The sequence below is a fragment of the Prunus mume genome, linkage group LG3, assembly GCF_029339155.1.
Source record: "Prunus mume cultivar Tortuosa linkage group LG3, ASM2933915v1, whole genome shotgun sequence".
Taxonomy (NCBI): Eukaryota; Viridiplantae; Streptophyta; class Magnoliopsida; order Rosales; family Rosaceae; genus Prunus; species Prunus mume.
The window spans coordinates 15879630-15903966 of NC_142700.1; the positions used below are offsets into that span (position 1 = coordinate 15879630).

Genomic DNA, 24337 nt, shown 5'->3' on the forward strand with positions numbered 1-24337 from the left:
GGCTGGGGTAAACCAAATTCTCTCATTCCCATCTTAACTCACATAAATGTCGTAGACTAGATTATCTAAATACTCCATTTTACACTCTTCTTTGAATATCTTTCTCATCCACCATACTACAATGAACTAACAAAACATATTTTACCCCCAATGACTCATCTGAAAGCTTCATTTTTCAATCATAAAGGCGAATTATTTGGACATAAAATCCAAAATAACACACACTAGGATCCCGACAGAAAAATAAGTAACACACACTAGGAGAAAATGACCCACTGACAAACTCAACGTGAAAGGAACGGTAGAGACTCATTTCTGGGCACCTGTGTCCTAAAGACAAAGATACAAGGGCAACATTCGCTGGCGCCACCTTTGACAATCACATGAGAGAAAAACAATGAAAAAAATGACATCAGTTTGCTTTATTTTATCTTATTCGGACTGCAGATCCCTGAAGCATCAGCATAAATAATTATAATTATAAATAAATAAAACAATAATTTGGTTGCTTTTACAAAGGGTAACCTAAGAATCTAATGTCCTGAACATGTTGAATGCACTTGGCTTTATGTTTGGTCAAGGTTGAAAGTTGCAGGCATTGGCATATAATTATTGAAAAAGAAAACAACCAGATAGACCTTGGCCGAATTGAAATGTGCGACTTTTATACATAGCCTTTTGTAACAGCTAATGCAGAAGGCAACAGAAAATTACAAACCAATGACAAAAGCCGCAACATTGTCGAAATCAGTCTCATTCTCAGATGATGCAGATGATGCAGATGCATAATTTTACTGTAATTCAAATGGGTAATAATTCATATCAAGTAGTATGAATGCATGAAGACAAATTTTACTGTGACCAAGTGAATAGTAACTCTGGCTTGCCTTCATTGCCTGCCAAGATATGAGATGAGATTGCCGGCTTGTTTATTTTAAAAAGAAAAAAACCCAATAATTGTAATTCACTCAATTTGCATAGCATCAGCAGAAGTGCATAAACAAGACAATATAACAGATAACAGCTGCCGATACTATGCCAAATTAAATTAATAAATTACTTCGTGGTTAAATAGGTGATGAAGTTGTATAAAGTCTAGAGCTTTGAAAGCTGTACATTCAATCCTCCGAGAAATGGGGCTCAACAAAAGCATGTTTCGCTATGCAGACGGCACGGACAAGCTGTTGATGTTGTTTGGGACTTTAGGCAGCATTGGTGATGGACTGCAGAACCCTCTCATGATGTACATTCTCAGTGAGGTTATCAATTCTTATGGAAGTGCTAATGGAGGTTTGACAAATGCTGATGTAGACAAGGTAAGCATAGTAAAATTTCTCAGTAATTCTGCAGGACAAGCCATTCTACCTGTTTTTGGTTGAAGAAAAATGGCACTCCTGACCCAATATGCTTCCACAGGCACATAATTTAACGTTAAAGAACATGAATTTGATAATGAAAAGCAAGCTTTTCAATATATCAACAGGGTTAACTCAGAAATACTAACCCTCTGTCTGCTTCCCTCTCTCTGATTGTGGAGGAAAGAGAGAGAAACTTTTGAGAGCTAGAATAGGAGCATATAAGTTCAGAAACAGATAAAGCGGGGTTTGGTTTGGTCGGCCCAGGGATTTGTAAAACTATTGAGATTTTCTATGGCCTGGATAATTTGATTCTTGCGTCGTAATGTCTTTTGAGTATTTGCAGTGGACGTGCTAACTTTGATTCTCATTTTGCCAGTTTGCACTCAGGCTCTTCTATGTTGCCATTGGAGTTGGACTTGCAGCATTTGTTGGTACGTAAATTTTTCTGTTAATCTATCTTGCATATTTTTGGGAGAAGGAAAGCATTAAAGATTTTGATAAGAACAGGAACCTGACCTATTTTCATGCTAACTACTTCTACAGAAGGGTTATGTTGGACACGAACTGCAGAGAGGCAGACTTCCAGAATGCGAAAGGAATATCTGAAATCTGTTCTTAGACAAGAAGTTTCCTTCTTTGACACCCAGACGGCCGGTTCTTCAACAACATACCAAGTTATCTCAATCATCTCCTCTGATGCCAACGCAGTCCAAGTTGCCTTATGCGAGAAGGTTAGAGTTAATTTCATAAGAAATCCACCTAAAGATTAAAAGCAGTATCAAAACAACATATCCTTGAGGGCTTCTCTTGGCTCAAATGAAGCATAGTCAGAATGCACATGAATTTGGAGATAATTATCAGTTAAATGCAAGGAATTAACAGGCTTGTTTTCGTTCACATCCATTTAGCTAAATGTGTTTCTCTCCTTGATGTAGATACCTGACTGCCTGACATACATGTCAACTTTCTTCTTCTGCCACATATTTGCCTTCAGACTGTCATGGAGGTTGACGTTGGCTGCTATGCCGCTTTCAATCATGTTCATAGCTCCAGGACTTATATTTGGAAAGATTCTGATGGGCCTGGTAATGAAGGGGATTGAAGCTTATGGAGTTGCAGGGGGATTTGCCGAACAAGCAATTTCTTCAGTAAGAACTGTATACTCCTATGTTGCAGAAAATCAGACACTAAATAGGTTCAGCACTTCACTTCAGAAAGTTACTAAACTTGGAATCAAGGTAGGTCTTGTAAAGGGATTGCTGATGGGAAGCATGGGAATCATTTATATCGGTTGGGGGTTTCAGGCTTGGGTTGGCACTTATTTGGTTACTCAGAAAGGAGAAGATGGTGGGCATGTTTTTGTAGCCGGTTTCAATGTCCTCATGGGAGGCCTGTGAGTTAACTTTTTTCAAGAACTAATTATCGCTTACTGCCGCTGCATTGCGTTACTATCTTGAACTTATAATTTATCATTGGTATTGCAGGAGTATTTTAAGTGCTCTCCCAAACTTGACTGCTATCACAGAGGCATTGGCAGCTACAACTCGAATTCTTGAAATGATTGATCGTGTTCCTAGTATTGACAGTGAAGACAGAAAAGGGAAGGCTTTATCACATGTCAGAGGAGAAATAGAATTCCAAGACATTTACTTCAGTTACCCATCAAGACCTGATACCTCAGTCTTACAAGGCTTGAATCTTAAGGTTCCAGCCGGTAAGAGTATAGGTCTAGTTGGGGGCAGTGGTTCTGGCAAGTCAACAATCATTGCATTGCTTGAGAGATTTTATGACCCTATTGAAGGAGAAATACTCTTGGATGGACACAAAATTAGAAGACTTCAGGCAAAATGGTTGAGATCCCAAATGGGTCTGGTTAATCAGGAACCTGTTCTGTTTGCAACTTCCTTAAAAGAGAACATACTTTTTGGAAAGGAAGGAGCTTCAATGGAAGAAGTAATAAACGCGGCTAAAGCTGCAAATGCACATGACTTCATTGTTAAATTACCAGACGGATATGAAACTCAAGTATGCTTTCTTCTACTATTTGGAATTTATTTTTGGCTTCCATGCTTGGCTTTCTTCTTTTTCTTTTAAGGTCTCCAAGAAATATGCAACACTTAACTGAGAGTTAAAAATAGTTGTATGACATCAATGTTCTAAATTGCGATAGTTGTTGGGATCCCAACGCTATCATGATCTATTGTTTTAAAGCATGTACAAATTTACCTAAACAATCTGTTAGCCAACATTTGGAACACGAATGGAATTCAGTTGAACATGCCCCTTAGCCTCCATAACAGTCATCATGCTACAACAGTCTAACAACATTCAGTTGTAACTATTCTTAGAATAACTTACCTACCTAGGAAATGAATTAATTCAATTTTGAATTGTCTAATGTTGATTTGTTTGAAAATAATTATGAACTTCTCAGACATTGTTCCTGTGATTTCTACTTACAAAAACATGATATTTGTGGTTTTCCCAGGCTGGTCAATTTGGGTTCCAACTTTCTGGCGGGCAAAAGCAGCGAATTGCTATAGCAAGAGCTCTGCTAAGGGATCCAAAAATCCTACTTCTTGATGAAGCAACTAGTGCACTGGATGCACAGTCTGAAAGAGTAGTGCAGGAGGCAATTGATCAGGCGTCAAAAGGGAGGACAACAATCATAATTGCCCACCGCCTTTCTACAATCCGAACAGCAAATTTGATTGTGGTTCTTCAAGCTGGGAAAGTAGTTGAATCAGGCTCACACAATGAGCTGATGCAAATGAAGGGGGAGCAGGGAGGTGAATACTTCAAGATGGTACAAATGCAGCAGATGGCAAGCCAAAATGAGGCTGCTGATGATTATGAAAAACCTCGCCGTAGGAGGAGCGTTACACCAAGCCCCATTAGTTACAGATCAACTGCTCCTTCTCCAGCGTTCAACCCCACAGCTATGTCTATGTCCATGGGGACACCCTACTCCTTCTCTGTCCAATATGATCCTGATGATGAAAGTGATGATGAAGACTTCAAGCGCCCAACTTATCCTCCTCCTTCACAATGGCGTTTGCTGAAAATGAATGCACCAGAATGGGGACAAGCCTTACTTGGATGCTTGGGTGCAATAGGTTCTGGGGCAGTACAACCTATAAACGCCTACTGTGTCGGATCACTTATATCGGTTTACTTCCTCCAGGACAAATCTGAAATTAAGTCCCAATCCAGGGTCTTGTCCCTTGTTTTCTTAGGCATTGGTGTTTTCAACTTCTTCACCAATCTCCTCCAACACTACAATTTTGCAATCATGGGAGAAAAGTTGACCACAAGGGTAAGAGAGCAACTACTTGAAAAGCTGATGACTTTTGAGATTGGGTGGTATGATCAAGATGAGAACACAAGTGCAGCCATTTGTGCAAGGTTAGCCACTGAAGTAAACATGGTTCGATCTCTTGTTGGGGACAGGATGTCATTGCTGGTCCAAGCAGTTTTCGGGGCTACCTTTGCTTATGCAGTAGGACTTGTGCTGACATGGAGGCTAGCCCTTGTGATGATAGCAGTGCAGCCAATAGTCATTGGGAGCTTTTATGCAAGGAGTATCTTAATGAAGAGTATGGGAGAAAAAGCCGAAAAGCTCAAAAGCAAGGAAGCCAATTGGCAAGCGAGGCTGTCATCAACCACAGAACTATAACTGCCTTTTCTTCTCAGAAAAGAATTTTGGGGCTGTTTAGTGCAACCTTGAAAGGTCCTAAGAAGGAGAGTATCAAACAGTCCTATGTTTCGGGTGCTGGCTTGTTTAGCTCCCAATTCTTCAACACTGCTGCTACAGCTTTAGCTTACTGGTATGGTGGGAGGCTACTGGTGCTGGAGGAGATAACTCCAAAGCATCTATTTCAGGCTTTTTTGATACTTCTATTTACCGCTTATATCATTGCAGAAGCTGGAAGCATGACTTCTGATATATCTAAAGGAAACAGTGCCATTCAATCGGTGTTTGCCATTTTAGATAGGAAAAGTGAGATCGATCCAGATAACAAATGGGGACTGGAAATTAAGAGGAGGATAAAGGGTCGTGTCGAGTTCAGAAATGTTTTTTTTTCATATCCAACAAGACCTGACCAGATGATACTGAAAGGACTGAGCCTCAGAATTGATGCAGGCAAGACAGTGGCACTAGTGGGGCAGAGCGGTTCTGGAAAATCCACCATTATTGGGCTCATTGAGAGGTTTTATGATCCAATGAAGGGATCAGTCTGTATAGATGAACAGGATATTAAAAACTATAACTTGAGAATGTTGAGGTCACATATAGCATTGGTAAGTCAGGAGCCTACCCTGTTTGCTGGAACTGTCCGTGAAAATATTGCATACGGTAAAGAGAACGCAAAAGAATCTGACATCAAGAGGGCTGCAGTTCTGGCCAATGCACATGAATTCATAAGGTATGAAATTACAGTTGACAAGTTACACACCAAAAAGATTACGCTTATTTGCAGCTTCACAATATGCCAACATTTCTGTCTTTTTCTAAATTTTGCAGTGGAATGGATAATGGTTATGATACATATTGTGGAGAGAGAGGAGTTCAGCTATCAGGAGGTCAGAAACAAAGGATTGCAATAGCTCGGGCAATACTGAAGAAACCGTCAATCCTCCTACTGGATGAGGCTACCAGCGCGCTTGATAGCGTGTCGGAGAAGGCAGTTCAAGAAGCGCTCGAGAAGATGATGGTCAGTAGAACATGTATAGTCATTGCTCACCGGCTATCCACGATACAGAAGGCCCACTCCATTGCTGTGATCAAGAATGGTAAGGTTGCAGAACAAGGTTCACACAATGAATTGATTTCCTTGGGACGCAACGGAGCATACTACTCTCTGATAAAACTACAGACTGGTAATTCACCTCCAGGTAAAAACCAAGAAATGGTGACCAAACATTAAGGATGTTGCATATGATATGTAGACTGGTTTTCAATTAGTTACACGAATTTTTGTCAATATGAGAGGAGTTCGTATTTAGGTTGCTTTTTACATGGAAGATGGATATTATTTAGGCTTTGCTCATATTTTCTGAATTTTATAGTTATGTCAAAGCCATTTGCAGCACAGTGGTAAGCTGGGATTTTACCTTGGTTCTTAGTTTAGTTTTGAATAATTGGGAAACAAGAAAATTCTCATTCAAAAATTCAAGATGGTAGATGAAAATCAGCAAGCAGATGAGATCATAAATGAGAATCATGAGATTGAATTGCCATTTAAACCCTAAAATTTGTGTAAAGTGGAGCACTTAATGACTGGCCTTCACAGCATGGAAATCTGATTCCCAGAACATCACAAGTTGATATCTTGTTGAAATCTAGCCACGTTCTTACTTGTTATGCAGGACCAACCTACTTTAACAAAGTTTATCAAAGAAAACAGCAGGAATTTTTCAAAGCTATATCTGGCTTATTGGAATACCATTCCGCTTTCAAAGGCTATATGTTGGCATCATTATTTTCCAGCCAATTCATTTTCCCACCCGAGTCGTGTATCGGGTTGTATCAGAAATTGCCACCACATTTCATTAACTCCAGGAACAAAAATGAAGGAAAAACACATCCAAAAGTGATGAAAAACAACAAAATTCAAAATATCAGATAATTCAGACAAGCCAAATAAATAGCCACCAAAAATTTGAACTTCCATTTCAATATTTAGTACAAAAAGTTAGCACCAATTTCTTCCTTCCTAAGTTAAAAAAAGAACAGAAAAATAATAATCAAAAATAAAAAATAACACTGAAATGCAATTCAGTCAATGGAGCAAAATCACAAATTGAGCAAAATCAAGACCAACAAATTGGCAAAAACCCCCACCTGCCCAAGAAGGCACTTAATCATCTGATGATCTGGTGCAGCAGAGAGCTTGATATCCTTCTTGTTCTTGGGGTTGACGTAACCCCCAGAGTCGTTGACCACCACATCTGCCCCAACCATCAACCTGTGCCTCTTGGTCCTCCAGAACATGATCTTGAACCTCACAGCGGTGACCAAATCCACCCTGAAATGCACAGTCCCATTAGAGTAGGTCGCATTGGAGACAGCTGTCCAGTTGAGCTCCTTGGGCTCCCCAACCGCAGACTTTGTGGCCTTCTTCTGATGCCCCTGGTAGAAGTTGTGCACAGAAGCAGTAGCTATGGGCTTAGTGGCGTTGGGCAGAGTGAAATTGAGGTCGATGGCATCGTAGTAAATTCCCTTGTCCTTGTTGTGGTTCTCCAGCCTGAGGGTGACGTAGAGGGTCTTGTTTGTGGTGTCGTTTAGGGTCCTGTTGAGGGCAGGAATGTATAATGAGCGGACTTTGCAGGTGGGATTTGAGGTGCGAAGGCTGAGCCACATGAAGAGGGCTGTGAGGCCAAGAGTGAAGATGAAGCTGAAGCAGCACCGGCAGCAGCCGCCTGATTCTGCCATTTTTGATCTCCCAAGGAAAAATTAATGTAAATAAAAGGTTCAGGCTTTAGAGAGAAACAGAGTGAAAGGAGATGATTACAGTGTGTGTTTGTGTCGGGCAATTATTAAGTACTAGAAATTTATTATATTATTAATATTCCTTGGTGAGTGGTTGGGTGTGTTGGTATTTATTTCTTTAAAAAATTATTTTTTGCTACGTGTTTTGGTTTTTGTGTGCATTGACTTGAATTTGTTTAAGTCTTCGACGGTAAAACCATAGGAACTTTCTTGGAGGCGTGTGGGCCTCTTTCAACATTATTTAATGGACTAGCTTGCTATTGGGTGTACCTCGGACCAATTGGATTGGATGGTCAACTCAATCCTAACTCATCCTTCACAATTTTGGGTTTGGTTTCGACTTTGGGTATGGTTTCTAATTTGGCTCCTTTCAAGGCAAGTTTGGATTGGTTTGGGTTGGGCTTGGGTTGCCAATTTTATTGTAGAGACGGTTGGGTTGGATTGATTTTAGTCTTAACTCGTAATTCAATTTGATTTCTTACGGTTTATGATTTTTTAAACTCAAGATCTACTCATTATTATGTCAACTCAATGTAACCCAAATTTTTTATGATTGGGTTATGCAATTCAATCAGGTTAACTTAAAATTAAACCTATTTTTAAGTTTTAGTTCTAACATAATTGTTTATAATTTTTTGAATCCAAGATTTCCGCTCATTTTGAAGACAACCCAACCCACCACTAATCAAATTAAACAGTTCAGTTGGATTAACCCGAAATTATGGCCCGCTTCTAATAGAGACTGTAATGAGGAGTTATAACCAGAGTTCATTCGGGCAAGACCTCAATGCCAATCCAAAAAATAATCGAGTTGAGTTTGAGGTCAGGTTGAGTTTGGGTAGGTTTTACCTAATTCTAACCCACCTAAAAGTCAGGTTGGATCCCCGAGTGGCAAGCTCCAGCAACTTCCTGGACATTGCTCGGATCCTTCTCTTTTAAATTCACTGGGAACGACCCTAGGCACTTTCTTCGTTTTTAAATTATATTTTAAACTTCAAAAAGTGCTAGATAAGTCCTTAATTTATTGTCAGTAAGAAAAGATAAGCTCCCACGTTCTTTTAAAAAACAAAAATTGCAATTGTGGATGTGGATATCTCTTTTAAAGACAACAAAAACAAGACAGCAAAGATTAATACAAACACTAAAAATACAATCCTCACAAATAAAACCAATCAACAAATAGATTGAATTGGATCGGTTTGGCTAATAGCTTGAGACCAAAACCGAGGATGTTAAGGGAATCCTATGTTGTGCTGACGAACAGAATCTTGCATGTGAACACATCAAACTAATTACTTATTACACCAAATAAAAAATAAGTATTTGTAACAACTCTTTTTCTGGTTCCTTCAATAACATGAAATGGTGGATGAGGTTACCAGAAACAAGGGTTTGGGAACATGCTGCACTTATAAAATGTACTATCAAGGAGAAAAATATTGCATATTCATATGGAAAATTAAATAATGGGCTACGACGATGTCTTTCAAAGTAGGGGGTACCTTGTCCTTGGCTACTACATTATTCCACAACTGATTTATAAGATCAACCCTTTGATGGCATGCTTGCTTCAGCCTCCTTCTGACCTTTTTCCTCCTCAAACTTATTTATAGCCACTTGCAATTCATCTGTGCCTCCAACAGCTCTCATGGTGTAGAAATATACTCCAAACACAAAAGCTGACAGCCCCCCAGCAACTATAGCATTCTTTGTTTTAGGTGCAAGGCTCCTATATCCTGAAATCCCAGACATCTCTACCAGCAAAATTCTGGAGCAAGTTCTGATTTATGCTTTCAGTCTGCAAACACAAAAATAAAAATATAAACAAGACTCCATAGAGTGGTTGAAGGATACTGTCCAGGTTGAAGAAAATAAATTCAACTAGGTTTTGAAAGAAATTTAATTTTTCCAGGTTAAAGAAGACTCCATAGAGTGGTTAAAGAAGACGCCATGGAGTAGTGCTTTATGTTTTTGGATAAATTTGGAATGAAGGCTTGGACAAACAATTAAAAGGACAGAGAAAATATACGCACAGCAAATATGGAAAAGCAGGAGCACATTACATACAGCAATGCTGTAACAACAGCCCAAAGTACCCCATTTTAATCCACTTCCAATACGAGAACGAAAACAACCATTCAAGATTGAAGGGGCACAAATAATGTTCCATATCAAGAACATTGAAACACAACTTTAAATTACTACAAAAAAAGCTGTCATATAGATTCCTAACTTTGAGCATAAGCAGAACTTTTACAATCAGACAAAGTGATTTTATATTCTAAGAGAAATGATAGTGAAGTGTAAGATATGTTGATATGATGATTGCCACTAGTATCTTTGTGTTGCATAAATATATCTATCACCACCAGTATCTTTGCGCCACAACGCCATACAAATTTCCTCTACCATTTACTTTTTCTTCTTCCATTTTATGCCAAAGGGATGCCCATTCTTAGAGTTTCTCCTAATCTGATGGTGATCTTTTTTCTTTGTTTTGTTATATATGGAAACTGAAATGTTTCTTTTTCTTGCTAAAAGGTTAATGAAAGTAGTTTGATTTATTAGAGGAAAATATCAAAGAAGAGAATATGTGTATCTAAATCATCCAAAGTTCAGTTTTAACTACATGTGAAATTCTCCTAGCAAAACAAGAATGAGAAAAGTGCAAGGCAGTTTGAAGAATACCTAACTTTTCAAATTCACCAATCTTTCTGCCATTTTACTAACTCATTCTTTTATGGAAACAGAAAACATTAAACCCCATAGATTTTTCAAAGCATAAGTCCCTTCTCTCTCAACTTCACAAAATTGTGTATTTCTAAAAATTCCAACAATCTCAAACTTAAAGACAGCAGCATAATTCATCGTGCCTATAGTCAGAGTTACTTTCAGTTAACAAAGCAATAAAATTTCGGAAATCGGGATTGAAACCTTCACTTTCAATCCCAAAGCTCCAATTTTTCAAAGAAATAAGGGAAAAGATTTCTAACAAGACTGATTTCCCATTTCCAAAATTCCTCAAACAATTTCATCAAAGCACAATATTCCGAGTACCAGTTAAGCTTGCCAAACTTCATTCCTCCAATTATTTATGATGAAAGCTGAAATCAAAACACAAGTGGAGAGAGAAAGAGAGACAGAGAGAGCATACCTGAAAATCAAATCAACTGAGACGGAGAGAGGATTCTGTTCTACTGTTTTTCTTTAGGTCGTTTCATTTGTATTGAGTTGTCTTCCCGATTTGGGCTTATGATCTTTAAGCCGGATTGTTCATTTTGTTGTTGAGTTACAGTTTGGGCCCGGTTCAGTTCCTCATCTTTGGGCTTTGTAAAAATGTATTTTCTCCTGGAAAAAACACATAGAAAAGAGGGGGCTTCTATAAACAAATTACAATGAGGAAATTCAATCCAACAGCCAATAATACTCGGCTAGATTGAATGGCTATTAAGAACCCCATTATTATACCCTTATAATAACCCTTCATTCTAATCTCCCTCTGAAAAATGGTGAGTTTTTTATTTTAACAAATAAAAAAAAGTGCTTCTAATTCCACGAGAAAGTCTTGGGCGAGTCTCTCATGCGGCAGCTCACTCACAAATAATAAAATCTGAGGCCCAAATGGGGCCTCAATTTTTGATGAGAGAACTACCGCATAAGAACACCTCACAAACAAGCTCTGGCATAGGGCAGACATGGAACAAATCAAGGGTCTAACAATCCTAATGGGCACAACAACCAAAAAAAAAAAAAAAAAAGCTCACGAGTCATATATATATATTTCTCCTGGTTGCCAAGTTGATACGTGATTCTCTATGGTTTTTGAAAAAACTAAATGTAACTTATCAATAAGAAGTCATGTTGTATAGAAAGATGTTTTCAATTTGAAAGCCAATACTAAGCCCAAGCATGGATAATATTGTTTTCATCTTAACCATTCAGGTTCATACAGTGGGCTGTGTTAGGCCCAATGAACTGTAGGTGTAAGATTTTAACTCAAAATGCATCGATAATAAATCAACTACCTTTAAACTATAGATTATTGTTGTACTGATGTAGGACTTACACATCATAACTTGAATCGAACCAATTACGCCAACACATAATTATAATTGTCTAGTTTTACATTTCAAGTACACACATTTTCCTGCATTTTTTAAACATCTTTTTCAAAGGAGAAATCTTGAGAGCCCTACTTTCTCACCAATTTCCTGAACGTCAATTTGAGTTTGCTGTTTATATTCCCTCAACGTGAACTGCCTATAAAGAGCTGGCTTACCGCAGCTCTTGATGACCACATCGTAGGAAGGACAGTAGAAGTAGGCCACAGAAAACCTCTCAACTTTTTGGCTGGTAACCACTCGGTGCTTGATGCTTTTGTAAATGCCATTGCTCAAGGCCTACGAACATATCATATAAAAATATGACCAGATTATACACATGGTATAAGGATATCCTTGTAAGAAACATGTGTGTGAATACAAAACAAAACAAAATTCCAAGTACTTCAAGGATTACCTCAAAGAAGTCCCCAATGTTGACAATCAGAGCTTCAGGATTAGGTTTAACACCCAACCATCTTCCATCTTTGTATATTTCGAGACCTCCAACTTGGTCCTGGTACACTATGGTTAGGAAATCAGTATCAGTGTGAGAGATGAGGCCACACACTTGGGAAGAAAATGGACATGGAGCATATCGATTTAATCGAAGATAACTTGTTCTCGCCGGACAGTTCTCTTCGAAATAAACGGGTTTGACTCCCAAAGGCTGTGCCAGAATTTCAGCTAAGCTTCTAGCCAAACCGGACACAGTCTTCACGAATGCTTCAATTGTTGACCTGCGCAAGACAGTATCGATACCAAAGGCAAATATTGAAGAAGAAAAAAAATATAGATTAATAAATTTATGTAGTGTGGTTCTCTTGGATTAAGAATTTGGCATATCTACTTAAAATTGTCACATGACCTCACCTCTTAAAGAAACTTGAAATCATTTATTTTTTATGTTAAAGATTTCCGTTTCGTTCCAACTTAATCTAAACTACAAGGATATGATTGCATGTTTCTAAATTACATAGATGAAACTGAAAACCCTAGAAAACTACAAGGACGAAAATCGTCTTCCAGCCTATATAAAATTACACGGATGCCAGCTAAATTTGCCTCTATTTTTGCATAGAATTGGTCTTGGGTGTTATGTTGATCACTTGAACACTAGGACTATGTATGAATTGGAAATTAAAGTGTATAGCATCCCTACAAAACATACAATTGTGGCATCTTGTCTTGTTCCCACAAAACCAAATAGATGGCTCAGTACAGGCAGTGGAGTATGTTTTGTGAATGACTTGTGGAATCGTGCAAAGACGCATCATTGTTTTGTTCAGTCCACAAAACAAAAGGAACCAAAAGCCTGTCGGGCCGTGCATGCATGTCGCGTAGCCGCCCCACTTGCAAGATGCAAGTTCTCCTCTAACTACGTGGCAACCATGCATGCGATGAAGACTGGTGTAGGCACGTGGTACACCATGCATGCAGGGCCAGGTATCATATGGTGTTGTTGGGAAAGAAAGTAAACTGAGTCTTGACCAAAAGAAAGTAAACTGAGAGACAATCTATGGTTCATCTGGCTTCAGACGTCTTGTCTTTTCTGTAGGGACATACGCTTGGCCTTTGGCAGGTAGGGTACTAAGCTTTAGCAAATAATGCCAATCTATATAGTATATACTATACATACTCAAAAACATACTATATATATCAATATTCTTCATTCCTAAAATAGACATAATCAGAAATATCTAACACTAAAAAAGGAAATATTTGTGATCTAACCAGAAAAACAAAAATATCTAAGAAGGTGATGGCAGATAGGCTTGAGCATATAATAATAATAATAATAAGGGTTATTGATCGAAATATTCTCCTAGTTCTTGCTCAAGTTTTATTGATTCACAAACTAAATTTTTCATTTCAATAGTTCTCCAACACTCCATTTAGTACGGTCTTACCATCAAAGTCTGTCAATTGTTCCGTGAAATTTAGGGGCAAAACTGTCTCTCTCTGCTATCTCTTCTCTCTGCTCCTTATTCCCTTCCCAACCCACCCCATGGCTGCAAATCCTGATTTTGAAGATGAGAGAAGGCTATAACCATGTTTATTTTGTCGCATGTCCATTTAAGAAGCTATCAAATTTCTTCTCAAATAAGACAAAAATGAACGTAGCTGAGAAAGCAATAAGGATCCACATAATTGGGGTCATATCTGGGTGGTTTTGCCAGAGAGAGAGAGAGAGAGATTTTCTTTTTTAGATGGTTTTGCCCCTTGATTGTTCAGAACAATCAAAATGAAATTCGAGCAATAATTATGGGACTATTTCATTCAATAAACCTAATCATTTTAGGTTTTTTTTTTTTTTAATTTAAGAGAAATGAAATAATGATTTATTGAGGAGGTAACAACCAGTACACAAAAACTCGACTAAGCCCTAAGGGATTAGGCGAGGATATCTATACATAAGATTTCAGTTGTCAGTCTAACCTCTTAGTGATCAAAACCGGTAAGAAAACCTACAAGTTATAATCCTCAAAAAGAATATATGCAACACAATCAGGAGCACAGTCTTCAATCTTTAATTGTTAAGGCATATGATCATCTAAAATCATTAAGGTTTGTAGTTAATATTTGAAGTCTTATGATGTCGTATTTAGAATTCGTATTCCAAAAATAATTGAATGGAGGTTTGAACATGCCACAGGTACAGTATCAGTGATTCTTTTCTTCTTATTGTGCATATATTTTTGTTTGTTTTTCTTGGAAAAGGTATAAAAACTAGTGAAAATGAAATCACAAAAGTATAAGTAGGACGTACCTAAGGCTCTTGTGCTCAGTCTTCATTGTTGGAATTTCTGTGGTAGATATATGAAAGGCTTCTGACCATGAGAACTGCTTCAAACAAGTAGCTTCTGGGTTACCCCAACGGTAACTATTGGCAGATAAATTCAAAATATTATTTTCAACTTTTTTTGGAAAAGGCTGACGAAATAGCCTCTTTTGCTCATATTGCATGTCGTTTACAACTTCCTGTGAAACCCCATGATTCACAACTTGAAAGAAACCCCATTGGCTTGCAGCTTGAGCCACTTCACTCACAATCTTTTCTCTCTCCGTATGCCCAAAATTTAGATTGTTAAGATCGATCACAGGCAGCTCACATTCGTCAACATCAGAAGGCTTATCATGATAATGGGTGGGATTTTGTAAGAGGTCTTGCAGGTTCCTTGAAATGGAGGCTCAAAATCCATAAGGACTGCCTTGGATTGGAGAGTGCTTAGACCCTGAGAATTTGCAAAATTCTGAACCTAACAATAATAAAATGTAGGGAATATGCATCATATTCAAACTTATAGGAAAATTACCCATTCAGGCATGAAGAAATTTAATGTTTTAATATGCAAGGCATCAGTCAACAGGTTTTACAGTCTTCCTACATCACCTTTGCTTTCGAAACATAGAGTGAAAAATCCACTAAAGAGACTAATGTAAAAAAGAATTATCCTTGCAATACATTAGTTAATTAGATTTAAAACTGTATGATCATACAAATTGTGCGGGTTTTTATCACAAAACACTCTTGTAGGTCACGAAACTATCATGTTGTGTTTTTTTTTGTCACTAATGATCCTTAACCCTACTCATAAGTAGTCCATTTTTCCTCTAAAAGTCTGTTAAATTGCTGGCATGACACTCATATAAAGTTCACATATCCAATGATATCCCGTCACACGGATTAAATATTAAAAACCAAAACAAAAAAACCATCACCTCCATCGCACCTCACCCCCACCCCCAACCACCGCCACACCCCCTCTCCTTGCCATCCCCTCTCTGCCTCTCTCTCTCTATCGCTCTCTTTCTCTCCTTAATCCCATAATACCCTGTTCTAGGGCTACTATTATAATTACTTAATTAATATTAGATTAGCAATTGAAATTTACCTGGGTTCATTCATCTTCTAGGTCGATAAAAACTTGTGAACCTTGGAAATTGAATTTTATTGGTTTTTAAAAAAGAAATAATAATCATGCACTGAGGAGTTGAAGCTTTGTGCGTGAGCCTCGTGATCCTCCAGGTTGTTTTGGCTGTACAAGTGATAAGAGTTTGATATTATTATTCATTCTCTCAATTACCCTACTGAGAGAGAGAGAGAGAGAGAGAGAGAGAGAGAGAGAGAGAGAGAGAGAGGGGGTGTGGCAGTGGTTGGGGGTATCTTTTTTAAAAATAATTTTTTGTCTAATTTATGTAGCGTGATATCATTGGATATGTGAATCTCATGTATACCATATCAGTAATTAATAGGCTTTTAAACGAAATGGGACGGCAAAGAGTACTTATATGCACGGTTGTTAACTTTGAGGACTGTTACTAACACCTAAAAAAAAACACCTAACCTAATAATTTCATTAACTTTAAGAACGTTTTGTGATAAAAACCTAAACTGTGCAGATGAATGCAATCTGCTACATAAAGAGACATGAAAAATGATAGCAATTAAATGGCTAAATCCTTTTTGTTTTAAAAATAAGATATTTAAATGAACATAAGAGTATCAAAGTCACCAGACCCACCACCAGCATTTGCAGGTCAACTACTTAACAAGAAAAGCCCCCTTTTAACACTTGTATGTATATGATGACCACCCAAAAAAGAGGGTCAAATAATAATATACCTGAAGAACTAGGTGTCGAGCACCAGTCCCATGTTGCCACGTTAGCTGCCTATAAATATAATATCCCGACAGAATATTCTGTTTCCCTCTACTTGTTGAGGACCTGAGAGGTTTTAGTCCATGGTGTTCATGGTTCTGTTTCTCTTGTTGAGCTTTAGTTTAAAGCGGAATTTATATGTATGATTTATAGTTCAAGATTCGAGAATGCGTCTGGTAGTCTAATTAAAATTAACAAATCGAATAAAAAAGACATAACAATGATCCTAAACCGAAAAGTAAATATGCATGAGACAACAATTTCTTAGATGATCTTAAGAAATTGTGTTTTAACTAAATATTAACATATAAATCAAATAATTAGAGTAAACAATTTAATTAGTTAATCTAAACACGAATAAGTTCTTATTACTGCAAGTTTCTAAACTAGGATCATTGCTGCCAAATCCACATCTCTATCCTGCACAACATCTATAGTTTCTTCATCCTCGGGTCCCACGAAGATAGAGAATATACACCAACAATTAATAGATAATTTAAATTTAAATCAACAGCCTTTTAACCCATTGAAAACAAGAATTCAGCAACTCAGATGGTGATTTCGATGAGTGGGTCTCATACTGGGGTTGGGAGGGGTACTGTGTGCAAAGAGAGAAAGGAAGAGACAGTGGGAGGTGAGAATGGAACAGAGCATGATGAAGTCCTTGTTCCAGTTGATTCTCTCTCTCTCTCTCTCTCTCTCTCTCTCTCTCTCTCTCTCCCGTGTTTTCACTTTGCTCTGAAAACGAAGAAAACATCTGAAAGTTTGTTTTCTCATTTTACCAACAAAGTTGATATCGTTTTCATTTCTTCGTTTTCTTTGTTTTCAAACTTAACAGCACCGATCGGAAAACAGAAAACGCGGTGCTAAAAAAACGATAACGACCGGCCCCTAGGGAGTGTTCTACTCATCACTTGTATCAATTACTACCCAAATTAAACTTGACCAACTTGAAAACTTCCCGTAACAAATAAACATGCAAGTATTTCTAGTCTTTGATGGGAACGTGATGAAGAAGTGCACTCACCTGTAAAGAACCTTTGATGTAATTCTGATAGGTTTTTCCTCTTCAAATTAACTCATTCTTGCTCGTCAAGTATATATGGATCATATAACAGCAAATATATGAAGAAATAGGGTTTACTGGAAACTAGAAAGAAATATATTATTTATAGTGATTTGCATGAAGTTTGGAATATATATACAAATATATATATGTATATATGTATATATAGAGGCTGTGCATTCAGTACTGAGCTGGTTGGGAATCTGTGGCTAATGTTGAGAACACGCGTTTGAAAATGCCGACACAGAAATGTTCCAAATTTGTACAATAACTCAATAGGGCAACATGTAGACTAGGGGGCTATAGGGTCATCTAGGGTTATCTTTGAAAAAGCTTATTGTGTGAGAAGGTAACACATCGAATGACATGTTGAGCTGTTTGATGTACATTTTGTTATTAAGTCAATACACCATAATTTATTCAAACAAACGAAAGATTATTTCGCATCGCGTAGTCTACTCTACTGTCACATCGAAAGACTCTCACCACACATTAATCTGGAGGACAATCAAATAACTCTAAAATTTCTTAGCTATAATCTTTGAAAGAATATTGTCAGACAAAAAAAAAAGTCGAAGTCCTTGAATGCATCTTCCTCTTTTTTTTTGATGTGTTAAAGTCTTTGAATGAATTCGTACCTCACATTCCTCGCTACACTACCCCCTTAGCTAATTCCTTTCTCTGCGTTGTAAATGGAGGCCACCCCGACCAATGTTGACATCCCTTCACTATTATATCCATGCTGGAAGGTAGGGACACCATTCAGAGACACTGACTGTCCTTTGAGATAACCTTGCTTTATTTTTTTAAAAAATTAATTTTTTTTAATTAATTAATTTTTTTTATCGTTTAGTTTGTCATATCAAGCAAGAGACACGTGGCTCGATCAGGATATATGCTTCCATTTTTTGATAATTATTATTAAGTAGTTCTTCATCAAAAATGGAAACTGAATCGGCCTTTTCCCTTGATTCCCTCCAAAAGTATCTCACATGCAATGCAACAATTAAGTATGTCGGCATTCAGTTTTGAACTGCTGATGCTACAAATCATGTTGGGAATGGTGGTTTGCATTATAGTGCTTTTTTGACGAGGAATCTAAAATTATATCTTTTCATGTGTTATTGTGATATGAGAGGATTCGTACCCTTCATTTATTAGTAGTGTGCAATTAACGCCTTCCTCTTTATTGTAATTATTCTTCATTCAATTACCCGTATTTCATCTCATATAAAATTGATAAACTGACTTAGAGAGAAACTTAGATATGATTTATTCGATTACCCATGTTTCGTCTCTTATAAAGTTAAGATAAACTAACTCAGAGAAAAACTTAGATATGATTTAGAGTGTGCAATTGAAGAGACGATGACGTAATAAATCAACATTATCAATCATAATCATACGAGGATGTAGTCAAATTTTATTATGAGAGAATCTCGTAAACAAATCTTGTGTTGTTTGCTTGAAGCTATTTTGTTAATTGATCACATTATCTGATAAGATAGTTAAACGAGTTAATTGATCACATGATATGATGGGATGGTTAATCTCTGCTAATTAATTATTGAACATGCATATACATTTTGTTACGATCTAACAATAGGTTGCAGATATTTCTTAGCTATGCAAGCTACAATAATGTGCTTCATACACGTGGTGCGATATTATTTGATTGATTTCATATTTGACAGATTAGCCCGAAGTCCTTTCATCTGCTTTAGCCTTTTTTTAAACTTCTTTTCTTTCCAAGCTTTAGCTTAATGTGCAAGCAAATAAGGTACGGACGGTGGAGTGTGGGGTGCACTCGTCCTCATGGACGGTCCCTAGAAATCATAAATTGAGTTTCTTATTAAGGCATGAATTGCATCTCATTATAAAATCCATATTTTCAAGAATTTGAAAAAAATTTCTTCAATTTAGTTTCTAACAAAAAGTCTCAATTTTGTTCCATAACTAACCGGTCTCATTTGAAACAGAAGTTGCTAAATTGATCATAGTTTTCTCATCACATTACTAGCTAAATAAATGGTTAGCTAATAGGATCAGGGGCGGACGTAAGTTGGGATAAATGGAGTCAAGTGACCCCATGGCTGCTAGAAAAAATGGTTGTGAGGTCCTCAAGCGACCCTATGGGCAGTAGATGGGTGACCCTAATATGCATACAAGGTGCTCGACGAAAGGCCTGCGTGCAGCAATAGGCGCATCGCATCTTTTTTTTTATATCGTTTTTTGAAAACATGTCTAGATAAAAAGACGTCGTTTTGGTCCAGGTGCGTTCAATTTTTTAAATGACCTGGCATTAGAACGACGTCGTTTTGAGCCAGATTAAAAAGGAAAAAAAAAAAAGGAGCACAGAAACCTTCCCCCTTATTTAGTTGACTCCACCCAAAACCCTTCCCAGTTCCAAGTGAACCCAATTTATATTTTTGATTAGTCCAATTTTCGTTTAATCATGATTGGGTATTATTTGCGAGAGGTGCCCAATATTGTTTATGTACTTTGCTTTCTTTCTAGTATTTGCTATTAGTTACATGCCAAATGGCAAAGTTATTCTCGACAGTGACATTGTAAAGGTGATTGAAGTTCCATTTTTAAGCTGCTAGACAAAATTGCAAATTTACAGAACCATTATCGCAATCAGTTTCTATTGATATTGATATTGATATTTTGAACGGTCCCTTCTTTTAATTTTACATTCATTTTCTTTATTCTTCAACTTAAAATTGTGATATTGTCACGCCTCAAATTTGAAATTATAGATTGAGTTTCGTATTAAAGCGTGAATTACGTCTCATTATAAATTGCGTATTTTCAAGAATTTGAAACTTTTTTCTTCAATTTAGTTTCTAACAAAAACCAAAGTCTCAAATTTGTTCCATAACCGGTACCTTATTTGAAACAGAAGTTGCTAAAAGGATCATAGTTTTCTTATCACATTAGTTGCTAAACATATGGTTAGCTAATAGGATGGTGCCTAGGTTACAAGATTTTGTTTGGTTACAAGCATTACTCCACTCTTAAAAGAAGCCAAATTAATAATTGTTTTTAGTTTTTCTTTTTCTTTTCTGAATTCCTTTCTCAATTTATTTGATGAATAATTTTACACTATTGTTGCCAAGAATGTAGGAGCTCCTACTTACATTGTAAGAGGGAAGTATTTTCATTATTTGATATCTTCACTGGTAAGTTCATATATTCAACATAATTTTATTTTGCTGTGCTTAGCAAGAAATAAAAACTTTTTTCTGGTTAGAGTTGCTAAGTCGGACGGATCAGATGATATTATTAAGGCTCTCAATGGAAAGGTCGAGCTAATCTTCGCAAAACAACAGGAATTGCTAAAATTCAATGGGAATTATCACTAGAATATTATGATATGCTTATTCGTGGTCGGTAGAATAACTCTAGTAGTCTATAGATTCATTCGATGACTGTTCTTACAACCAAATAGGAACAAAACATGCAGCATTCAGTGGTTTGCCATGCTAGCCCATGTTCATAGAAACCGTAAAAATAAAATGGCGAGTAAGTGAAAACACAGTTATCTATTCAATGTGCCCTGCGAATGTGTACTACAGAGAAAACAAGCTGCTAGCATTTGATTTCAAGGAAAGGTGCAACCAAAAATCACAACTGTGTACAAAATCAGGTTACGTAGCCCAGCATTTTACTCATCATCTTTGTATGGGTACTCTTCTGGAACTTGCTTGAGTAGTTTAACTTGCAATTCAAATGCATCATCACCTCGAAGCATATCACGGATCCAACTGATTTCAGTCTTCATTGATACCTGACCATGGAATCAACATAGCACAACGGCAGTGTAAGGCAAGATAAGGAGAAATTTCGTGTATATTTTTATGACATCAAAGTAGCCTTTCCACCAGCCTTCAACTTTTAGGTTTTCTTGGAACCTTGGAACCTCCCAAAAAAACCCCATAATACCACCAGGAAGTAACTTTTAGACTTGGGAACCATGTGTATCCCCTCAAGCTACAGTACTATACATCTTCTTAGATACTATCAAGTAAAAACGCACATAGAAATATAAAATAGCAATCATTCCCTAGGAGAAAAATGAGAAAAATGGAGAACTTCTAAATCTTTCTTCCAATGTGTTGTATCACAAAGGGAAAATAAAACTAATCTATGTCTGAAGCGGAAAAGATCAATACAGGGTAGAGTTGTGTAAGAAATATAAATCCTACATTTAAAAAAAACATAAATAGATAGATAACTAGTTTTATCAGCTACAGGTTATATAACTAATGTTTTGAATGGAAGATGATAAGATTGAAACCTTCAGCAGACATTAGCGAAAATCTGTGCAAGTAGCAATAAAAACCAATACAACTGAGTATGTACGAGTATAAGAAGTTATCTTCTATTATATATATAGCAATTCAATCAAACTGGAAAAAGAGTACCCAGAAGTCATATAAAGTGGGCAGATGTCAAAAGCGGTGTGATAGACGAGGTTACAACTCACCATTTCTAAGGCACCTCTTACAACTCCACTCAAGATGTTGCAATAGTACAGACCCTGACAAGTATCTGGAAGCTCAACAAAGTCTACCAGAGGATTGTCCTCCAGAACAATGCTGCAACATGTTCCATCAGCATCCCAATTCGTAACAGATGCAGTGACCCCCAAGAACATTTTAAAACCAATCTGTAGAGAAGTATCAATAGAACAATTATGACACAAAACTACTTCAGAACTTCATCGAGAAGTTTGTGGCAATAAATAAATACAACAAAAAATGAAGTTAAAATTTTAGATATAGCGAATAATGCAAAGCATGCAGCAAAAACTCAGCTCTGTAACAGTCTTATGGAAACCAATATATGTACTTGCCAACCAACTGGATCCAAAAAAAAAATACAGTGAAACTACAACAAGGCAATGCAGTCCATAGAGAAACAAAGCAACCCAGCCCAATTCCATTTGTCAATCGCACTACAGTCTCAACCCCAAACAAACTGATATCTTAATTCTTAACCCAATTCCATTTCTTAGTGATTCAAATTGGATATTGTCTGGCCTTACTAATATGCTTTGTTGCACGATTGGTAGACAAGGATTTACCATCTTGCATTTTGACATGGAAACAAGAAGTAGCTAAACTCTAAACAAAGAGACATGACTATTTATCAATCTTATATACCAAATCTACTAATCTATTATTAACCTTGATTCCAATTCGTTATTTTCATTAACAACCCTCCAAGGTCACCTCAAGAAGGGGAAATATAGAACAAGTGGATTACATTTTCACTAACATTTTAGTAAAAGATGATGATTATCAATAGGTTGAGAAGACAATGGGAATCAATGTAAGCTCCAATAACACCAGGAAACGGCTGATAGACTCAAGTGAAATTTGCAACACAACCCAATAATGGGCACAAAGGAAACAGTTTACCAGGTTTTACAACAATTAAGAGCAGCAGGATATTTAGTTTTGAAAGGAATCAGACGTAAATGACAAACCTTTGCAATCACTTCAGCAGTTTCTTTGAAGTCAACACATCTAGATACATTAGATTTTGCGAGAAACTCATCGATTAATCGAATTCCAATATTATAGCCCCTGAAATGCAATTAAATTGTCACCTGATCCGCAAAACCAAAAATAAATGTATATGAATAGTTCATTGGCCGTCAAACATCGCTTTGAATCAAGGAATTGCACAAATTAACAGCCAAGAACAGAACTTTACATCCAAGAATAGAAGGAAATTTCCGATGCCCAAACTCAAACACACATATATACAGTACAAAGTAGAACTGAACTTCTTGAATTTAGAGAATGATAAAAAAATAAAAATAAAATTACATTTGGTCGAGCTGCTTGTTAACCTCTTCAACCTCCTCAAGGTCCGTGAGCAGCTGGCGCACGATTGCACCATACGTCAACGTAAACAGCTCCGCATTCTACAACCAATTCAATTTCAAAGTTAAGAGGGTTTAAAAAAAAACATAATTCAGAGATTCAAATCAAGTTTGGATGCCGAGAAAATTCGAAATCCAAAGACAAGGGGGGAGTTGGGGTTTCGCTTACCACGCGTTCAACGTTGGCGAAGATTGCGTCACCGGATCGAGGGCCAACAGGAGGCATGGCGATCTGAGCTGAGAGTGACAACTTCAGAGGTTTCTGTGTGAATCACGCAAAATGGATTATCAACCCAATTTTTAGTTGTCGATCGAGTTTTCAGAAGTCGGAGCTAAGCCTTCGACTTTTGCAAGCAAAATGTCGAATCGACCCTTTTGGGAGAATAAAAGTAAAAATCTGACAAAATGCCATGTGTAATAAAAACGTTTCAGTTTATTGAAAAAATAAAGATAAAATCCTCGAGAGAGCAAAGGAATGGGAAATGAAATGGAAGGGGGAGGATGTGGCAAAATAAATAAATAAATAAGATCAGGGGAGGCCGAGAGAAGAGGAGAGATTTTAGAGCAAAATTTGTTTGAAGTTTGAGAAAGAAAAAGTTGGGAAATTTTGAAATGTAGTCAAAATAATGGTTAAATGAGCAGGTTCTATTCTCCATAAATCATTAGAAATCCATAACGAAACCATATTTTAAAATATATTTTTGTTTAATTGTTAATGTATGTGTCAGCAGTGGCGGTCCTAAAGTTTTGGAGGTCC

General features: G+C 37.0%; 5 protein-coding genes and 1 pseudogene across 7 annotated transcripts; 2 read left to right on the forward strand and 4 right to left on the reverse strand.

The window, feature by feature from the left end:
• Positions 1 to 1490: 1490 nt before the first annotated feature.
• On the forward strand, positions 1491 to 4861 carry LOC148918881 (putative multidrug resistance protein). Its single transcript, XM_089048728.1, has 6 exons — positions 1491 to 1789; positions 1902 to 2089; positions 2294 to 2751; positions 2843 to 3383; positions 3847 to 4785; positions 4832 to 4861. Exons 2-6 carry the CDS (start codon positions 1946 to 1948, stop codon positions 4859 to 4861), a joined length of 2112 nt encoding a protein of 703 aa, XP_088904854.1. The 5' UTR covers positions 1491 to 1789; positions 1902 to 1945.
• Positions 4458 to 6383, forward strand: LOC148918882 (putative multidrug resistance protein). Its single transcript, XM_089048561.1, has 2 exons — positions 4458 to 5785; positions 5884 to 6383. The coding sequence occupies exons 1-2, from the start codon at positions 4875 to 4877 to the stop codon at positions 6284 to 6286; spliced, it is 1314 nt and encodes a 437-aa protein (XP_088904687.1). The 5' UTR covers positions 4458 to 4874; the 3' UTR covers positions 6287 to 6383.
• A 624-nt stretch (positions 6384 to 7007) lies between these two features.
• Positions 7008 to 8152, reverse strand: LOC103342503 (protein NDR1-like). Its single transcript, XM_008246139.3, has one exon. The coding sequence runs from the start codon at positions 7792 to 7794 to the stop codon at positions 7156 to 7158; it is 639 nt and encodes a 212-aa protein (XP_008244361.2). The 5' UTR covers positions 7795 to 8152; the 3' UTR covers positions 7008 to 7155.
• Positions 8153 to 9119: 967 nt separating this feature from the next.
• On the reverse strand, positions 9120 to 11164 carry LOC148918883 (uncharacterized). 2 transcript variants are annotated; one of them, XM_089048562.1, is made up of 2 exons: positions 11006 to 11164; positions 9120 to 9649 (listed from the first exon to the last, which is right to left on the reverse strand). In XM_089048562.1, exon 2 carries the CDS (start codon positions 9601 to 9603, stop codon positions 9397 to 9399), a length of 207 nt encoding a protein of 68 aa, XP_088904688.1. In that variant the 5' UTR covers positions 9604 to 9649; positions 11006 to 11164; the 3' UTR covers positions 9120 to 9396. The 2 variants fall into 2 exon arrangements, with proteins under 2 accessions (XP_088904688.1, XP_088904689.1); XM_089048563.1 differs by lacking the exon at positions 11006 to 11164 and adding an exon at positions 10909 to 10929.
• Positions 11165 to 11625: 461 nt separating this feature from the next.
• LOC148918884 (gibberellin 2-beta-dioxygenase 8-like) lies at positions 11626 to 17877 on the reverse strand (annotated as a pseudogene). The gene is made up of 4 exons (XR_016125269.1): positions 17643 to 17877; positions 14722 to 15211; positions 12370 to 12691; positions 11626 to 12251 (listed from the first exon to the last, which is right to left on the reverse strand). The product of XR_016125269.1 is annotated as a gibberellin 2-beta-dioxygenase 8-like (transcript).
• Positions 17878 to 21074: 3197 nt separating this feature from the next.
• On the reverse strand, positions 21075 to 23911 carry LOC148918885 (uncharacterized). The gene is made up of 5 exons (XM_089047736.1): positions 23750 to 23911; positions 23525 to 23622; positions 23179 to 23278; positions 22174 to 22356; positions 21075 to 21474 (listed from the first exon to the last, which is right to left on the reverse strand). Exons 1-5 carry the CDS (start codon positions 23804 to 23806, stop codon positions 21352 to 21354), a joined length of 561 nt encoding a protein of 186 aa, XP_088903862.1. The 5' UTR covers positions 23807 to 23911; the 3' UTR covers positions 21075 to 21351.
• Between the last annotated feature and the right edge of the window lie 426 nt (positions 23912 to 24337).